Below are 16503 nucleotides of genomic sequence, written 5' to 3'. Positions count from 1 at the left end.
ACCCGTGAAAAGATTTATTTACTGATTATTTATGTATTTTATTCTTATTATTATTATTATTATTATTATTATTATTATTATTATTATTATTATTATTATTATTATATGATTGGTTTCATCGTAGATTAGCGTGGATTTATTACCTGAGCAATATATCAATAATTGCGGTATCGTCATATCGTGAGATACTCGTTATAGTAAGCCTTGTATCGCATATCGTATCGTATTGTGAGGTACGGTTCCCATCCCTACAGTCAATGTGATATTTCATCAGTGTTGACCCGTGAAAAGATATACATTAATTAAATATCTGCAAAATTGAGTACTGTACTTTTGTGCGATACTGTATATGCTACATGCATAAAGCCAAGCCAAGACTTTCCCAGTGTGCGAAAGAGAAGTAGGCATAAAAGTGCGATCAAATGTGTAAGTGTATTTCAAAATGAATGTCACAAAGACAATGTGATTATTTGAACACGTCTTGCTCCATCAGATTGGATCCTTTTTTTGTTTCCATAGAGCTGCCACCAATCAGATTCAACACGTTGAGCTCTACACTGATCATTTAAACCGACTGGTTGGGATTCAATTAGTAATGGACATCGGAGACCCCTTTGGCGCCAGATGCCACAAAACCGTTTGACCAAGCTATATTAGATTCATCCTGTGAGAGGACACACACAAAAAAAAGAGAGGGTTGTAATTAGGTTGTAGAATCAGATTTCATCCAGTGAGTGCCAGTCATTGTCACTGCACTAAATGCAATAACAATTAGACACGCTTTATTGCTTGAGACAGATGGGGGGAGTTCACTTTTAAATAAATTGGACACCATTAAAATTGTCCATTCTCCCATGCACCTCATTTGACTCTGCTAGCAAAGCTATTCATGTTTAAAATTGTCGTTACTTAAGCCTTTGTAGACTGTAAAATAAAAAATATTTTGTGATTTATCCTCCTCTTAAAAACGTTAGGGGCCATAACCATAAATTTATTTATCATTTATGATGGCAAATCCTTGCATGAGGTCAAAATCGAGACCAGACTTATTTCATTGTGATATGAAGCAGAGTTATAGCCGTATGGAAAATTCCAAACATCCTGACATTTCTGATACGTGCGCAATGCAATCGCCCTTTCACGGTGAAAACAAAACGGCGTTATGTATTGCTTTTGCCTCTGACTAGCATACAAAGCTCTCAGAAATCATGCCTAAAAGTTGTCGTGAGATTGGATGTTCCAGCCATAACATGATGGGGAGTAAATTATTATTCCACATTTTTCCCATGCATCCTGTACATTGGTGAAAATGTGTAAAAGCAGTGAAAGAATGGAACCGAATGGTTCAAAATGGATGTTAACCAAGACCGTAATGCTTTGTAGTGAGCACTAAGTGGTAAGAATCGATTTGTGGCATGATAAAAAGTATTATTTTGTTTTCTACATGTTTTAGGTGTCAAACAGCTTCTATCATTATCTATATCTGCGGTCCTCAGAGTGATTTTCGTAGCAACAGGAGGGCAAACATATGGGTTAAATACATTAAAAAAAAAAACAGGCAAAACATCACTCTGAATTGTCCAAATTGCTGAAATTATTGACGCAAATGCTTTGTATCGAATATTAAAAGAGTGTAGACTGGCTAACAGGCTAACTCAACCTGAGTTCAAACCACCACCGCTCTGTGCTAGCTAGTGAGCCATATGCTAGTCTTTTGAAATCTTTTAGCTTGCACGTCGCACATTTTAGATTTCTATGGAACAATTTTGACGTATTAGCATAATGTATAATATTAAGATGATCAAAGAACAAAATTGTATACATAAAGTTTTGATTCTGTAGCCTACTTGGTTGTTTGTAGCCTAAGGGTATCCATCTAATGTTATACCAATTAGGTCCAATTTCTGTTCATATCGCATTTTTGCCTCTGCAGGCAGATTTTTTTTTCATAGTCAAACGACATTTCATCACATTTTGAAATCAAAATAATTCTCACAAATCAAATTACAACTAGCTAATGTCCAATTTTTTTCAATGAGTGGAGAGCTTGTCTTCACCCAGTAAGACCGCCATTTTGACCTGAGATTTAATTGTGATGTAACCACGGAATTGTTTACAGGAACCAGATATTCACAAAAATAAGTTAATAAATAAATAAAATACATTTTTCTTGAGCCACTGTATTATCTCTCCTGTCATCCTCATAAAACAAAATGAAAAGAAAGTGAGTTTGCACGAGTCACAATGTTGTTGTTCAAAGAGATATTAGTGTTTTCTTTCATGTTCTTTCATATTAGTGTCAAAGTCACTGTTGTGCAGAAAATGTATCTTTTCACTAAACACTTGTATTCTCCTTATCTTTTTCTATTTTCGCTTATGCCACTCAAATTACCGGTACCTATTTCCAAATGGTGATTACTAAAGAACGAAATAAGGCAGAAACATACTTTTTTCTTTTCTAATGAAAGAATGGAATCCAATCTTTCATGTAGTATCCAACATGTTTATGTAGTGATCGCACACAATATTCTGTTTACCTTGAAAGATGAGTGAAAATGCTCAAATTCGGCTGGCACTGTCGGGGTTGTTGTTCAGATAATGTTTGGCAGTCAAAGTTAGCAAAGTATATTTCCAGTTTGCCTGTCTGATTTAGCAAACTAAACATGAAGTACACAAGGCATAAATCAGACTACAATAGGTTTTAATCTCAAATGTGCAAACAAGTGAATATGGACACATCATTCTGCAATATATTACAATTCAGCCCAAGGCAGTAAAGGATCCTGTCCAAAGTGTCCTCAGACCTCCCAGCATGGCCGGTACACTCGTCCCACCATGCACCTCATGGTGTCCCGCCTCAGGATGGGGATGCTCAGGTCCTGGCCGGTATTTCTGTGCTCGATGACCTGGCTGTTGTCATCAGCTCGTCGCTTGTAGAGCGGCAGTCCGCTGTGCAGCATTCGCATGTCGTGCCAAAGGCTGGGATCGGCGACGACGATGACCCTCTGCCCTCTCGTTTTGCCGTCGGCGATGGGATCTGCCTCGCCCCGCTTGTTTTCTGTCATCTCCTCGCTCAGCAAGGAGGTGAATGCAGCCTGCTCCAAGGAGCCGTCTTCAGCCAGGTCCACGGGCGACGCAAGAGAAGAGTGCAGCAAAAGCGCTGCGGCAAACATGATGCACACGAGGGACTGTCTCATGGTGGAGATCGTTATCAAGACTGCCTGGACGAATCGTTCTGCAGATTTGTCAGTTTCTTGTTGTGACTTAAAGATCCTGAGATGGTCATTTATACCATTTGGGATACACAGGATTGACCATGTTGGCTTTTGTCCTGAACGTCGTCATAGCTTCTCCCATTGTGCTCCGAAAATTAGCTGAAAGTATGAGTAGAATTATTGCACTGTTGAAGTGCGTTATCTTCACACAAGTTAATTAAAGTCCTGCAGCGGATGACTTTGGACCATTGAAAACGAAACAGTCGGAATTCTTTGAGTGGCTGAAAGCAAGAAGACTTTAATCCAAAATGAGTGACCTTTAAAATAATGGAGTTGGATTAACCACCCATAGGAGCATTGTGGCTTCATATTTTCTGATGAAGGCTAACCACGTTTTCTTATTGTTCCCTCTTGTTTTTACAGCAGTGACCAAATAGGATTAGTGAGACAATCTGAGTGTTTGTTTGTCGTGTTGGCAGTTTGAAGTTTAAAGATAATCCTAAAGGAGAATGTTGCGACAAATCTGCCAGCATGGATCTCTTCCGTCAATTATGGCTTTTGGTAACGAGGAGCAACATGCACCTGCACTTGTTCACGACTATCAATTTCTTTATAAAAATAAAATAAATAATTTAAAAGAATTTTTTAAAACAGAGTTTCTAAAACTGTTGATGACCAACGCTCAGAGGCTCAGGATCAGACTTGTGGCCTCACAGGTGAAATGCAAACATCAAATTCAGTTTAAAAAAATAAATTAATAAAATAAAAAAAATAAAAAAAAAATAAAAAAAAACAGAATTTGAAAAGACCTCAATCAAAAGCAAGAATCACAGAAACAACAGACAAGATAAGGCACGACTGACCAGGGCACACAAGGAGCAGAGGAAGGCTAACAGAGCAGGTAGAACTAATAAGTGACAGACACAATAAAGGTTAACACAATTATCATAAATCCAGAAACTGTCCAAAATCTTCCAACTAAGAAGTAAAGCCATCTGCCACACAATGCAAACAATTTGACAAAGTTAATACAAGCGTTGCAAACAACTTTTGAACACCAAGTTAATCGTAACCTATGCTAACGGTTTAGCTAGCACTAGCAGAGATTGGAAACCAACAAATGTCACATGACTGACAGTTATTTGATGGCCAAAACACCAAAATTGCAATTTGATCAAATACACCTTTTTGAGAAAGAAAAAAAAAATTCAGAATGCTATCTGTCAAGCTAATATATGCTAACCAATAAGCCTACAGATATATAGATTTTGCGGTGTATTTAATTCCCACTCTTGCTTGATGTACAACTTTTGAAAGATTTCAAAGATTTTCAACAGGAGACAGATTTGGACTCCTGGAAGGCCAGTCTTGTAGCATGTGCATGATGTGGCTTGGCGTTGTCTTGCTGTTGTTTCTCAGAAGGCAGCATACGAGTATGTTGCCACAAAAATTGTATATACCTCTTAGCATTAATAACAGATGCTGTCTTCTGAACTCTGCGCTGATCATAACCCGCATGGTCCTTTGTCTCTTTCAGATGACGTCCATGATTTACAAAATCAATTTGAAGACTCGTCAGACCACAGCACACTTTTCCACTTTGCGTCAATCCATTTCAGATGAGCTCAGGCCCAGAAAATTGAATTGAATATCGTTGAAAGGGATTTACAAATCATTAAACTGTTTTTATTTACATTTTACACAACATAGCATCTTCATTGAATGAGCCTATGTGTTTTTGACTAAAAACAGTGTTTGGAAAAGGGAGACTTAGCGGCTTTCATCAAGGGAAAAAAAATGCTTGACTAACCTGCAGTCCTGCTGCACTGAGATTGTAAAAATGGATGAAGATTGGCTCGATCAATAATTGGATGTAATTAGAGTCCCGCCAGTAGGTGAAATGACAGGAGTGATTTGTACTTTCAGTTTTTCTCAGCTAATTTGCTAATTTTCACCATAGATGACAAAGTAGGTTTTTTTGTTGTTTTTTTTTAGCTGCTTTTCTTCCTCTGCGCTTGTCTGGAAGAATGGGAGCAAGATTGCTCACTAGAGAAGGGACCACTTAAGTCATTTTTAATTGGGGCTGTCATGGACAAAACTTTTTTTTTTTCCTCTTTCTTTTCATGTTGTTAATTAGGCTGTATAAAGACTGTTTTATATATGCTCAAATAGTACGTCTAATGGGAGCCAATGCAAGCACTAGCCAAAATTCTGCTAAATGTTTATTTAATGATGTGATTGTGGATGACTGTTATTGATGTGGTAGTATTTTGAAGTGGTGTCCATCTTTTCTAAGGCAGAATTTCTGTTGCACAGCTCTTGTATTGGCTCTCTTTAGATTGTCACTTGCAGTATAAACTACATTGTAAGATTGCGAGGCACATTGTGAGGCAGGCAGGCACTGACCAAAGGCTTTTTGCAAAAATCAAATCCCTGTTCAAGGAAAGCTCAAACAAACACACAAAGCTAGTACCATTTTAGTTGGCGCTCTTCTGCAACCTGAACAACTAGGGGGCATTCTAGTGAAAGATAACTCACGGAACACGGGAACCAGCAAAAACTAAAAGAGACGGGGGGAAAAAAAAGTAACGTTGCTGTTTGCGAAGACCTGAAGAGCACCCTGGAATGTTGAACCGACTAATGATGGAAAACAACAGAAACTCCTAAGAGTGCGAAGACGAAAGCCAAACATTGCTCTCAGCAGTTATTTGAAGCTTGTGTCGGTAATAGGAGCTGGTACAAGGTCAGGAAAAAGATGAAAGCAAGGAGAGGAAAGATGACCATCGATCTGTTGCTATGGAATGGTAGAAGCCTAAAATAGTTCCTGAAAAGGCAGACACAAAAAGAAAAGAAAGAAAGAAAGAAAGAAAGAAAGAAAGAAAGAAAGAAAGAAAGAAAGAAAGAAAGAAAGAAAGAAAGTTCATTCGTCCTGTCACTTGCAAGATACTGTAGTCGACAGACATGTCTTGTGTTAACATATTTTTGTGGTTACCTTACCTGTTTATTTCCCTCTCGAACAGGCGGTGGGCAAACACGGTCCTCGAGGGCCGGAGTCCTGCAGGTTTTGGATGTTTCGCTTCTCCAACACAGCTGATATATGATCAGCTCATCAGCAAGCTCCGCATAAGCATGATAGCGATCCTGTTGATTGGAATCAGCTGTGTTGGAGTCGGGAAAAACCACTGCTCGATGCCGTTCGATGTCTATTTTGCGTAAAAAACAAACAAACAAAAAACTCCAGAGAACCGAAACAAGCTCATACCTTCTGTCAGTTTGTACAAAAACCGTCAACACAACAAGATGGCATAATCTAAATTAATTAAAAAATGAGACAAATCATGATGCACAGTACAGCTAGCAGGTAACAATATGGCTGTCATATTTGACTGCTGTGAAGATTTTAGGTACATAATTAAAAAAAATAAAAAATAAATCATGAAAATGCTCATGTATTGATTAGAGCAACCGTTCATTTTGGTGTGCATATTATATCGTTTAATACCAACAAATTAAGATGTGTCCCAGACACTTTTAGTCACAAGAACATAATGATAGTTTCTATTGTGGTATGTATGAGACTATTTAATACAAGCTAATGTCTGCTTTTTGGTGGACCCATTAGAATGTAATAGTAGGTCTAAAATAATCCACCATGGGAAGTGTCTGAATCACTCTTCCTTTCTACTGTCTAACAGTGAGGGACTGAGTCTTTGCCGATGTTCATGTTGCCATGGAGACCAGTTGTTGAGCAGATCGCACGCAACCTTGCCCACACAGGTCAGATTCAGCATACTGACTTCTGGGTGTACACCTAAAGTACATGCGCACGAAGGAACGGCTGTCTCCTTTTGATTCAATACCTTAGATTAGCTATTTGCTCCCAAAAATATGAAATAGAAAATAATAAAACAGGATGAAGGCATTCATCAGACACTTTCATAGGTACACCTACACTATCTAAAAATATATTTTTCAAATGATGGATCATTGAGTTTGACAAAGGTAATATTCACTATCTTTAATGACTTTGTTGCATTGCTGTAGATCGGGGATATATAATATCCTTACTCCCATACACGCACAGCCTACAAAATGTCTGCTCACAATATGAACACCTGGAAACCTATGAGTAGGAGCGTTGAGCCCAGTTTGATAGTTTGGAGAGTTCTGACGGGGCTTTCATGCTGAGCTGGCAGCCTGTTCCAGACATACTGGCTGCCTGACAGTCAAAACTCTGCCGCAGAGTCTCAGCAACAAGCGCTGTGGTTTTCGTTTGGTTTCATATCCACTGTAACAGGACCAGGGTGTTATATATAGCAGGGTCTGCATCGCTTTCAATAAAGGCGAGGGGGATGTGATGTGAAGTGGATTGGCATGTTTGTGTCATAAATACTCATAATCACAGTATTTTATCATTCAAAAGCATATTATGTGTATAAAAAATTACCTTTTCACAGAAGTCATTCAGACATGCTCATAAATAATACAGGTGTAAAATCGGGTCAAATCAATACTTTTATAGTTGTTATTTAAGCTTTGGAAAGGGTAACACAGTAGGGTTTCCTGGCGAACATGTGTCTGAGTTTAACCCTGATGTTACAATGAAGATCCGGTGGATCAATGATTGGACGTAATTAAATGTCTAACAGGTGGCCAAATGACAGGAGCACATTTTTTTTCTTTCCCTTAATTGCGCCTCAAGGGAAAAAGTTGTTAGCTAAAGCCTTGCAATCTTCCTCAGTAGACACATGAAGGAATGTGAGGAAGATGAGTCACCCTTCATCCTCCACAGAGAGGAGATGATCAAGTCAATTGTTTTTTTTTTTAATTAAATATAATATAAACAAAGTATAGCTGGAATGGGGAGTAATTACAAATATGAAAAATAAGTTGCTCAAAAAAGTATTAGATTTAATTTAGGAAGTGGAGAAGGCAACAAATACGATTTATTAAAATAGTTTAATGTAAACATTTCAGTTTGTTTACATGCAACGAGACCCCAATACATGCAGTAATGAATGGCTTCGACAATTAGAATGACGTCACATTCGCCTGCAACGTGCCTCATTTCTTCAAGGGTTTAACGTCTTGTGTGTTTACCGTTACTATGGAGACACTTCCGTCGCAGGGACCCGATTTTTGCATGCGGTACCTTAGGTCGTTTACTTACACCTGACCTAACTCTTGGTTTAAGCGATATAGTTTCCTAAATTTGCTGAAATGGCGGACGGCGCAGTTGATGTAAGTCAACAAAATGACGGCCCCGAAGTGGTGAGTCTGCGACGTGCGGTTGTGGTGCCACTTTGTGTAATTCTTCTCTGTACACATCGGAGGTAATGAAGAACTGAGCAGAGCTTGTTGTTTGTTCAGATGAAACACCATGTGTTACAAGATTTGCAGAAAACGTCGATTTGAGATTTGACAATACATTATACATTACTCGACGGTACGAACTTCCGGGCGCGTCACGCTCAAAAGTCTGTTTCAAAATAAAAGTAATGAATATAAACGGTTTGTTTCTCAATGGGTTGCCATACCTTCATAGAGCCAAAGTACATTTTACTTTTGAAAAATAAAATGTCACACACACCACAAAACAAACATGGATAAACCGGTTTTGCTCGTTTAGAATGACCAATTTAAATAAATGGAAAGAAAAACAAACTTTTGTTTGAAATGCAAATTAGATTTAGATAAATTTAGATGAACGAAAATGAGATATAGATTAACCCTTTGGGTTGGTCATTAATCAAACTGTAAATGTTGATTAATTTCAAAAAAGCAAATCAGTCACCTGCAATTATGGGAGGAAAATAGTGCGGCATAAGCAACTGCAATCTCATGGTCACATTTTCATAATTAGGACATCTGATTTGAGTCATTCTGTTTAATAATCAATCAAAACCCACAAGTCACTGGTGGTTAAGTGGTGCACTTAAATAATATATTGTTTTGACATTTTGTCCAACTCCCAAGCAAACAAGAGCGCAAATCCTGAGACATGGTCACAAGGGACTCATCACCATGAACACGGGAGCGAAGATGGAAAGTATCACCACCCTGAAATCGGCATTTGCTCCTCCAAAGGCTCCAGGGGTGAGGCTGCAGGGTATGTGGAGTTTTCATTTTGGCAGGCCACACACGCTAAGGGACTGTCCCAATTCAACAGTCACATGGTCGAAGCAATTTTCTACAATCATTGCACTACTTCTCACTTGATTTTTTTTTTCATGTGCTTCATCATTTCTTCAGGCCTCAGGACTGAGCTTTTGGAAAGAAGAATTGCCCAAATAATAAGGTAGGGATTCATATTATATCTTTAACTTTGTTGTACCTTTTACAAGGATGCTCAATCAGGTTCTCATTTGGGTTGAAGTCAGGTGGATGATTGTGGTCAAGCCATGAATTTACTTTCCTTCATACAGCAGCTTTTGCATGGGAATTATTTCACTCCAGAAGGCAAAGCTCCTTTTATAGGATAGCAGGAAAATGTTAACCTTTTTTTTAGGGCTGTCAAAGTTAAAGCGATAATAGATTAATTAATCACAATAAATTATCGCATTAATCATTGTATTACCACAGATTAATCACACTATTAATTTTGACCGCAGATGATCCTGTTTTAGCCAACAGAGGATGGTTACGTTAAAGGTAGCTGTTGGAGTTTGAGCAATAAACATAACTACATGCATTAAAGTAAAGCATTTAATAAATGTTTACATATGCCGGAAGTCATTTTTTTCCCATTTTAAATTATGCAAATAATTAATTGATTCGAAAAAGCAGGATGAGAGTGTGCAGTGGATATAAATTTTTGAAGATATTCTCATAACATTAAATGTTGAAAAAATTAACACATAACAAGTGCGCTTCAAATTTAATGGGCAAAATAAGTTGGGGGGAAAAAAGCCTTTTTAAGTCAGTGATTAATCATGATTAATCAAAATTCTAAGATGTGATTAATCTGATTAAAAAATTTAATCGTTTGACAGCTCTACTTTTTTTTTGTAATTTTTGTTCGTCCAGATATTCAGATATTTAAACAAACCAGGGATAGTCAAACTCAAATGTTATTTAACATAACCGTCCTATCCAATAGCAGTGCAGTCAGGATTCCGTCAAAAACAGAAACATTAGCAACACTAAAAGAACATAAATGTAGATGTGAATATTTAGTTATGCAATAATTGTTTGATGATGTTTTTTGCAGAGACAAGATTCATGCAGAACGGAACCCGCCGCTTCCCCAAACCGACTTCTCCTCCGTAACTCAGAGGGATTTTCGCGTTGAGGGATTTGTACCCCGGACGACTAAAGTCAACCGCGTATGTATCCTTGCATACAACTTGAGTGTTACGTTCTGTGAGTTTGAGTGTTAATAATGGCACTCATGTCGGTTCCACATTCGTCTTTCCGATTCCTGCAAATCCAAATTTTATTTTATTTTTTCCCTGGCCATCTTTGTTTTTAATTTACTATAACACGATGGCTTTAAGTAAATAAGACTTTACTTTTATGAGTCTAGAAGCAACAACATAGTTTATCTTTAACAAGACTGTCATTTATGACAAATATGGCAGACACCCCAAACAAATTGAAGCCTATAAAATAACCAGCACATTTTGCACTTTGACTGTTTTTAGAAATGCAAAGTCATCGTAAAATTTGTATTTCATGTCAATTCCTGAAGTAAAATCACCTATATTATATAAAAGGTACGATGTACACAGTGGTTTATTGATAAATATGAATGACTGTTTTTTTTTCCCCTCCATTTTGTTGATTCTATTTCTAGATTCATGATTATAAAACTGAGCAGGCCATCAGCTATTGGAGTGAAAATTACCAACGGATACAGGTGAGTCACAATTGTTGATGGAATATGAAATATGCTGTTTATTTTTTATTTCATCATCTTTTTTGGTACAAAATATGTATTTGTGTTTTTTCCCTGTGAAAGCGTGCAGTCCTTCTTTTCCCTTACAAATGGTACCATCCAATTTGTGAGAAATAAATAATAACCGCACAAGCTCCATGAATGAAATGTTTGCGCACCAAGGTCAACAGGAAGATGATTAGAGACTCTGGTGGAAGATTTCTCCTCCCAATTATTCTCTTTTTGCAGATTCTGCAGCCTCTCTGAATTCTGAACAGAACCCACAGCCCGTCGAGTTCAGGATGCATTGAAAAAAATAAAATAATGTTTTTTATTATGTCTTACAGGGTGTGAGCCCGGCAGAGTGCCCGAACACACCCTTTCGAAAATCGGCCCATTTTTCCACACCCATCGGTGAGAAGCGGGACGACATTGAAGACGCCTTCATTTCATAATCGTCCAAATGAATGCTTCTTCAATCAATTCATATTTTCCTTGTATGCTTTTGCTGCTGACTAGCTTTCATTATTGATTTTTCTAAACTGCATGTAGAGACGCTGACACTCATTTTTCCTTCAATATGCTAAACTAACAGTGTCAAACTCATAGTTATGGCTTACATTTAAAGACCCTGCAAAATGATATCAGTGATTTGCTTCTAAATAAAAAATGGACTTCGACTAATTTGGGAAACGACTCGTCCTTTACAGACGATAAATACTTTTTTTGTGGGCTCAAAACCAATACCGTATAAAATTATTGTAAATAAATAATAAGAAACTCAAAAGTTTAAAAATCTCTCCAAACTTAGTTCGCTGGTACTGATAATGTGGATCTGGTGGCGTTCATGAGCTATAATATTAGCGCTTCCTTTGCGATTAGATGCCGTAGATAAGGCCTTACATATGTACCAAAAATTTCATATTCAAGAGACATGTACACAACTACCGCTTGAGTAAACAGCCATCGCGCTTAGGAGTGACGATGCTAAGCTAATGTCCAGGACAATCGCATGTTAACATGGCCACCACACATTATGTACATGCATTGCTTTTGATGCGAAAGCCGCCCCTTCCAACATGGCCGCTGCATTGGCACACTTTTACACCCGTTTACTGAGAGTCAAACGGAGAATTGCGCTCAATGACAGACTTTGAAATGTACCACTGTGCCTTAAATATGTTTGAAGTTAAGTGCCTGAAATGTGTGCTAAGCCGCACAACAATTCCGTATCGAAGTGTTGTGATGGAGCGTTAAAATATTTTTCGCCATTTCAGTTCTCAGTATTTTTTTTTTTGGCCCAAGTACGTGCTTGGGCTTTCTGGCACAAGCTTCCCATTCGCTCACTATTTTATGCTGACTCACACATGACACAAAATGGAGTAAGGTGGTGACTTATTGGACGACGCCCACTGTCTCAATTGGTTGGGTCCACATGTTCAATAAACATAGAGGGACATGTTTTTCATGTGCGATTCACATCGAGGAATGTATTTGAGTGACAGTTAAGATTCTATCGGGGCTATATTTTCCACCATTTTGGAGGCTCAAATACTTTATTTTATTTTTGTTTATTTTCACTTGATAGGGACTTTACGAGCTCTTATGACAAAAAAAAAAAAATCATGATGTATAAACGCTTCATCATACTATATTACACAAACACAATTGCGCCCACATTTCTTTGTTATTGTGATAATATAGTTTTTTTTTTTTTTATCAGCAAATTGAATTTAAAATGGACATTGATACGTGCAATAAATCTTGTTTGTTTTGAGTGTGTCTGCTGTTTTTCAGTTTTTGGTTTCAAGAGTATGACAGTTTATACAGCCTCTGTCAGACAGAGGAGTTTGTTTTACATAATTGACTTAACCATTTGTGTGAACTAAACGCTGCAACTATTTAAGAGCTTCAAAAGCCTCACAAAAGCCTCCTATAGCAAGTATCATCAAATTATCTTTGTGCAAGAACGTTGAGAAAGCCAAAGACATGCATCTACAGTATATGCAGATGGTGAAACACAGCGATGTGCGCTGGGAAATCAAACAGGACTTTACAACTGAATCTTATATGTGTTCTGTCAATCACAATGCTGGGAGATGTTGATCCTTTCTGAGCATTCAGTAAAGATTAGTGGGCGGTAGCTATGGCGACAAGTAATTTTAGCTTTTGTGTATGCAGATTTTTATGTCAGAACATTAGATGATAACAGAAAGGCTTGGAGAGGATTTGTACTTGTCATTTTCGATGTCATGTTATACATCAATTTTCTTTTCTCCTCCTTATTTGTGTCTCTTCTGTGTCACGTTATTTTGGGGGAGGCGCACACGAAGAACAAAGACTGAAACATCTGCATCTGAATGCACAATTTTCTGAAGAGATCAATCAAGATTAAAAGAATCCATTCCGGCGCCACTATTTCATTTTGTCATATTTCAGTCTTTATATTTTATGTTCAACATGTAAAAGAATTTACAAACATCTATCTATTGTTTTGTCACCGCCTATTCTCAAACATTTTTCGATTGTAAATAAATCTGAGTTTTTACATTGCTTTATGAGTGATAAAAAGTTGCTGTAGGAATTTTATTATTATTATTATTATTATTATTATTATTATTATTTGCAATGGTCCATTGAGAAGTCGTTTTCCCATGCAGATAAACTTGACATCATTACAATCCTTATACAATATTGTCCATCCATCCATTCTTGACCGCTTATTCCTCACAGGGGTCGCGGGGGTGCTGGAGCCTATCTCAGCCGGCTTTGGGCAGCAGGCGGGGGACACCCAGGACTGGTTGCCAGCCAGTCGCAGTATACAGTATTGTGAAAAAGTATTTTCTCTGCAGTTTCCCCACTTTAATGTTTAATATGATCAAACACATGTAAATTATCAGAGGACTTAAGTAAACATTGAATGCAGTTTTTAAATATTATGGGGGAAAAAAAACATTCAAAGCTACATGATAGGGATGTAACGATATCCAAACATTACGATACGATATTATCACGATATGAAGGTCACGATACGATAATTATCACGATATTGTGGGGGCATTGGCGATATTTAAAAAAAGATCACAATATTGTAAAAAAAAAGAGCTCATACTAAAAAAAAGCACAATATTGTGCTTTTGTACTTAACAGCAATGCATATAAACCACCTACAATCACTAATAATATTGAGGCACTTACTTGCTAATGCAAGCACACATTGGTCGCTTCACAAGCAAATTAGGTTCCCCTTTATCTGACAATTAGCATAGATTTTAAACATAGAAGGCCAAAAGATCCCTAATGAAAATTAAATTGCACTAACAAAATAGCCACTAGAGGGTGCTAGATCTGCACAAATTTAAATCAACCTGACTTTTTTTAACAGATGTGTTCCTTTTAAATATTGTAAACATGACGACGAAAATATTGTGGCAGTTTTAATATCACGATATCACGATATTGCCCTTATCGCTGACATCCCTACGACATGACCCTCTGTGGGAAAAAAGTACTTGACCCCCTTGTTAAATCATAAATTAACTGTGGCTAATCAAATACATATTTCTGAACAGTCTTGGCATGGCCACCCAAGGTAAACTGTATATTTGTTTTTTTGCCTAAAATGGCCACCACCTCCCCACAATGCAATGCAAAAGCTGCTCTCCATTATGGGAGGCGGTGGCCATTCCAGATAGCACTAATGTAAACATGACTGTACCCAAAACAGCTACAGTAAGACACTGCACAGTGATTTGCACGCAACCCACTTATTATTATTATTACATCATCATAATAAATTGCTTTCACATTGCATAATATATTCATTCATGTATTCATTTTTAACCATGCGTTTAGAATAAAGTAAATATACCGGTAACATCATTCTGCGGCTAGAACAGACTAAATTGCATTTCCAAAACATTACCTCAGTTTGAGTACGTTTCCATTTGAGAATCTGGACAAGCAACATATTAGATTCATAACCTGAAGTTCCACTGTAACTGATATTATTTGTATGGTTACAAAGCCATTCCTAAAGCTTTCGGTCACAAATGGAGACAACATAGAACGGCTGTAAATTTTGTGTGAGTGACCAGCCAACAGAAATGACTCAAGAGCAGAATAACGACTCAAAGGAGGTCACAAAGGAACCCAGGACCACATCTCAAGAACTCAAGGCCTTTCTCGCCTCAATTGTGGTGGTGGTTGGGGCTGGTGGTGGGGCTGCTTTGTTCCTTCAGGACCGGGACGACTTGAATGTTTGTGGCCTAAAACTGAAATGCACTTTCTGCAGAGGGACAATGAGCCAAAACATGAGCAAGTGAGTACTTTAGTGTATTTTTTTTTTTTTTTTAAACAAATACAAGTGTCTTCTTAACAGAGACCACTTTCTGTGAACAAATTTTCTGAAACACTATATTCATGCAACAAGTTAGTTACGTAGTCAATTGTTTCATTTTATAAACTGTGACCCATTTTTTTTTGTGTGTAACATTGCAAAAGTAAATAAATAAATGGAATTACTTAAATATTAAATCCAATTAAATCAATATTAATAAGTGCTTCGAAAAGTCGAAACATAAAATCTGTTTTAAAATATTAAAATTGAAGATATAATACACCTTTTTCATAGAAACATGCAAAACGGAGTCAGTTGCTGGACAGATAAGTGTCTTACACAAGTAAATGTAATCTCATGAGTCTTCTTTGATTTAAGACTTCCGTACATTCCCCCGCCACTCTTATGAGGCACTCCCCCTAGCGGCCTGGCAAGTAATTGTTCAATAAATAATGATCAATGGAGCCGTTATAGTGGATATATATTAACTAGTACAAATATCGCAATACTTGCATACATTTGTTGGTTATTATCATAGTTAGTCAACTCACCCCAGTTTTATTTAATCCATTTTTATTGACTATAAATCTAGCATTTTATTCTAGTTTTGGTCAACAATAACTCACCATTTTAGTCTAGTTTTAGTCATGACAATGATTTTACCACTGCATATTTTTTGTAAGCAGATGATGTTGAACATTTCGGATCTAAAACTATACATAAAAAAAATTGTCATCGTTTTGATGAAAAACAACTTGGCACACAATTACAATATATCAACAAGAGGCTACTATGGCTCAATGCTAAGCTAGTAAGTTAGTTAGCATTAGTTAGCGGTTGTATTAACATGATTGTTGGAACGTTATAGCCATTGGATTAATTAATGTTACATTATAACTATAATTTACTATAATATACTATATTATATATATATATATATATATATATATATATATATATATATATATATATATATATATATATATATATATATATAATTTATTTATAATTAACTTTTTTTTTTTTTAACCCCTTCAGGGTGAATCCACCTCCTGTTTGTCCCGTGTGCTTGT

At 37.0% G+C, this 16503-nt stretch overlaps 2 protein-coding genes across 2 annotated transcripts; one reads left to right on the top strand and one right to left on the bottom strand.

Annotated features, from left to right (window-relative positions):
* Positions 1-2705: 2705 nt before the first annotated feature.
* pmchl (pro-melanin-concentrating hormone, like) lies at positions 2706-6276 on the bottom strand. Its single transcript, XM_077497706.1, has 2 exons — positions 6213-6276; positions 2706-3374 (listed from the first exon to the last, which is right to left on the bottom strand). Exon 2 carries the CDS (start codon positions 3195-3197, stop codon positions 2799-2801), a length of 399 nt encoding a protein of 132 aa, XP_077353832.1. The 5' UTR covers positions 3198-3374; positions 6213-6276; the 3' UTR covers positions 2706-2798.
* A 2034-nt stretch (positions 6277-8310) lies between these two features.
* Positions 8311-11775, top strand: spag8 (sperm associated antigen 8). Its single transcript, XM_077497708.1, has 6 exons — positions 8311-8486; positions 9192-9324; positions 9468-9513; positions 10426-10540; positions 11011-11073; positions 11439-11775. The coding sequence occupies exons 1-6, from the start codon at positions 8436-8438 to the stop codon at positions 11544-11546; spliced, it is 516 nt and encodes a 171-aa protein (XP_077353834.1). The 5' UTR covers positions 8311-8435; the 3' UTR covers positions 11547-11775.
* Positions 11776-16503: the final 4728 nt, after the last annotated feature.

Source organism: Festucalex cinctus, chromosome 15 (assembly GCF_051991245.1).
Source record: "Festucalex cinctus isolate MCC-2025b chromosome 15, RoL_Fcin_1.0, whole genome shotgun sequence".
NCBI lineage: Eukaryota > Metazoa > Chordata > Actinopteri > Syngnathiformes > Syngnathidae > Festucalex > Festucalex cinctus.
This window is presented reverse-complemented; position numbering and strand designations above follow the sequence as displayed.

Excerpts from the sequence above, each read along its gene's own strand:
- pmchl (XM_077497706.1), bottom strand. The coding sequence starts at position 3,197 with ATGAGACAGTCCCTCGTGTGCATCATGTTTGCCGCAGCGCTTTTGCTG.
- spag8 (XM_077497708.1), top strand. The coding sequence starts at position 8,436 with ATGGCGGACGGCGCAGTTGATGTAAGTCAACAAAATGACGGCCCCGAA. Across the intron at positions 10,541-11,010 it reads GGACGACTAAAGTCAACCGC|ATTCATGATTATAAAACTGA; the intron begins GTATGTATCCTT and ends TTCTATTTCTAG. Across the intron at positions 11,074-11,438 it reads AAAATTACCAACGGATACAG|GGTGTGAGCCCGGCAGAGTG; the intron begins GTGAGTCACAAT and ends TATGTCTTACAG.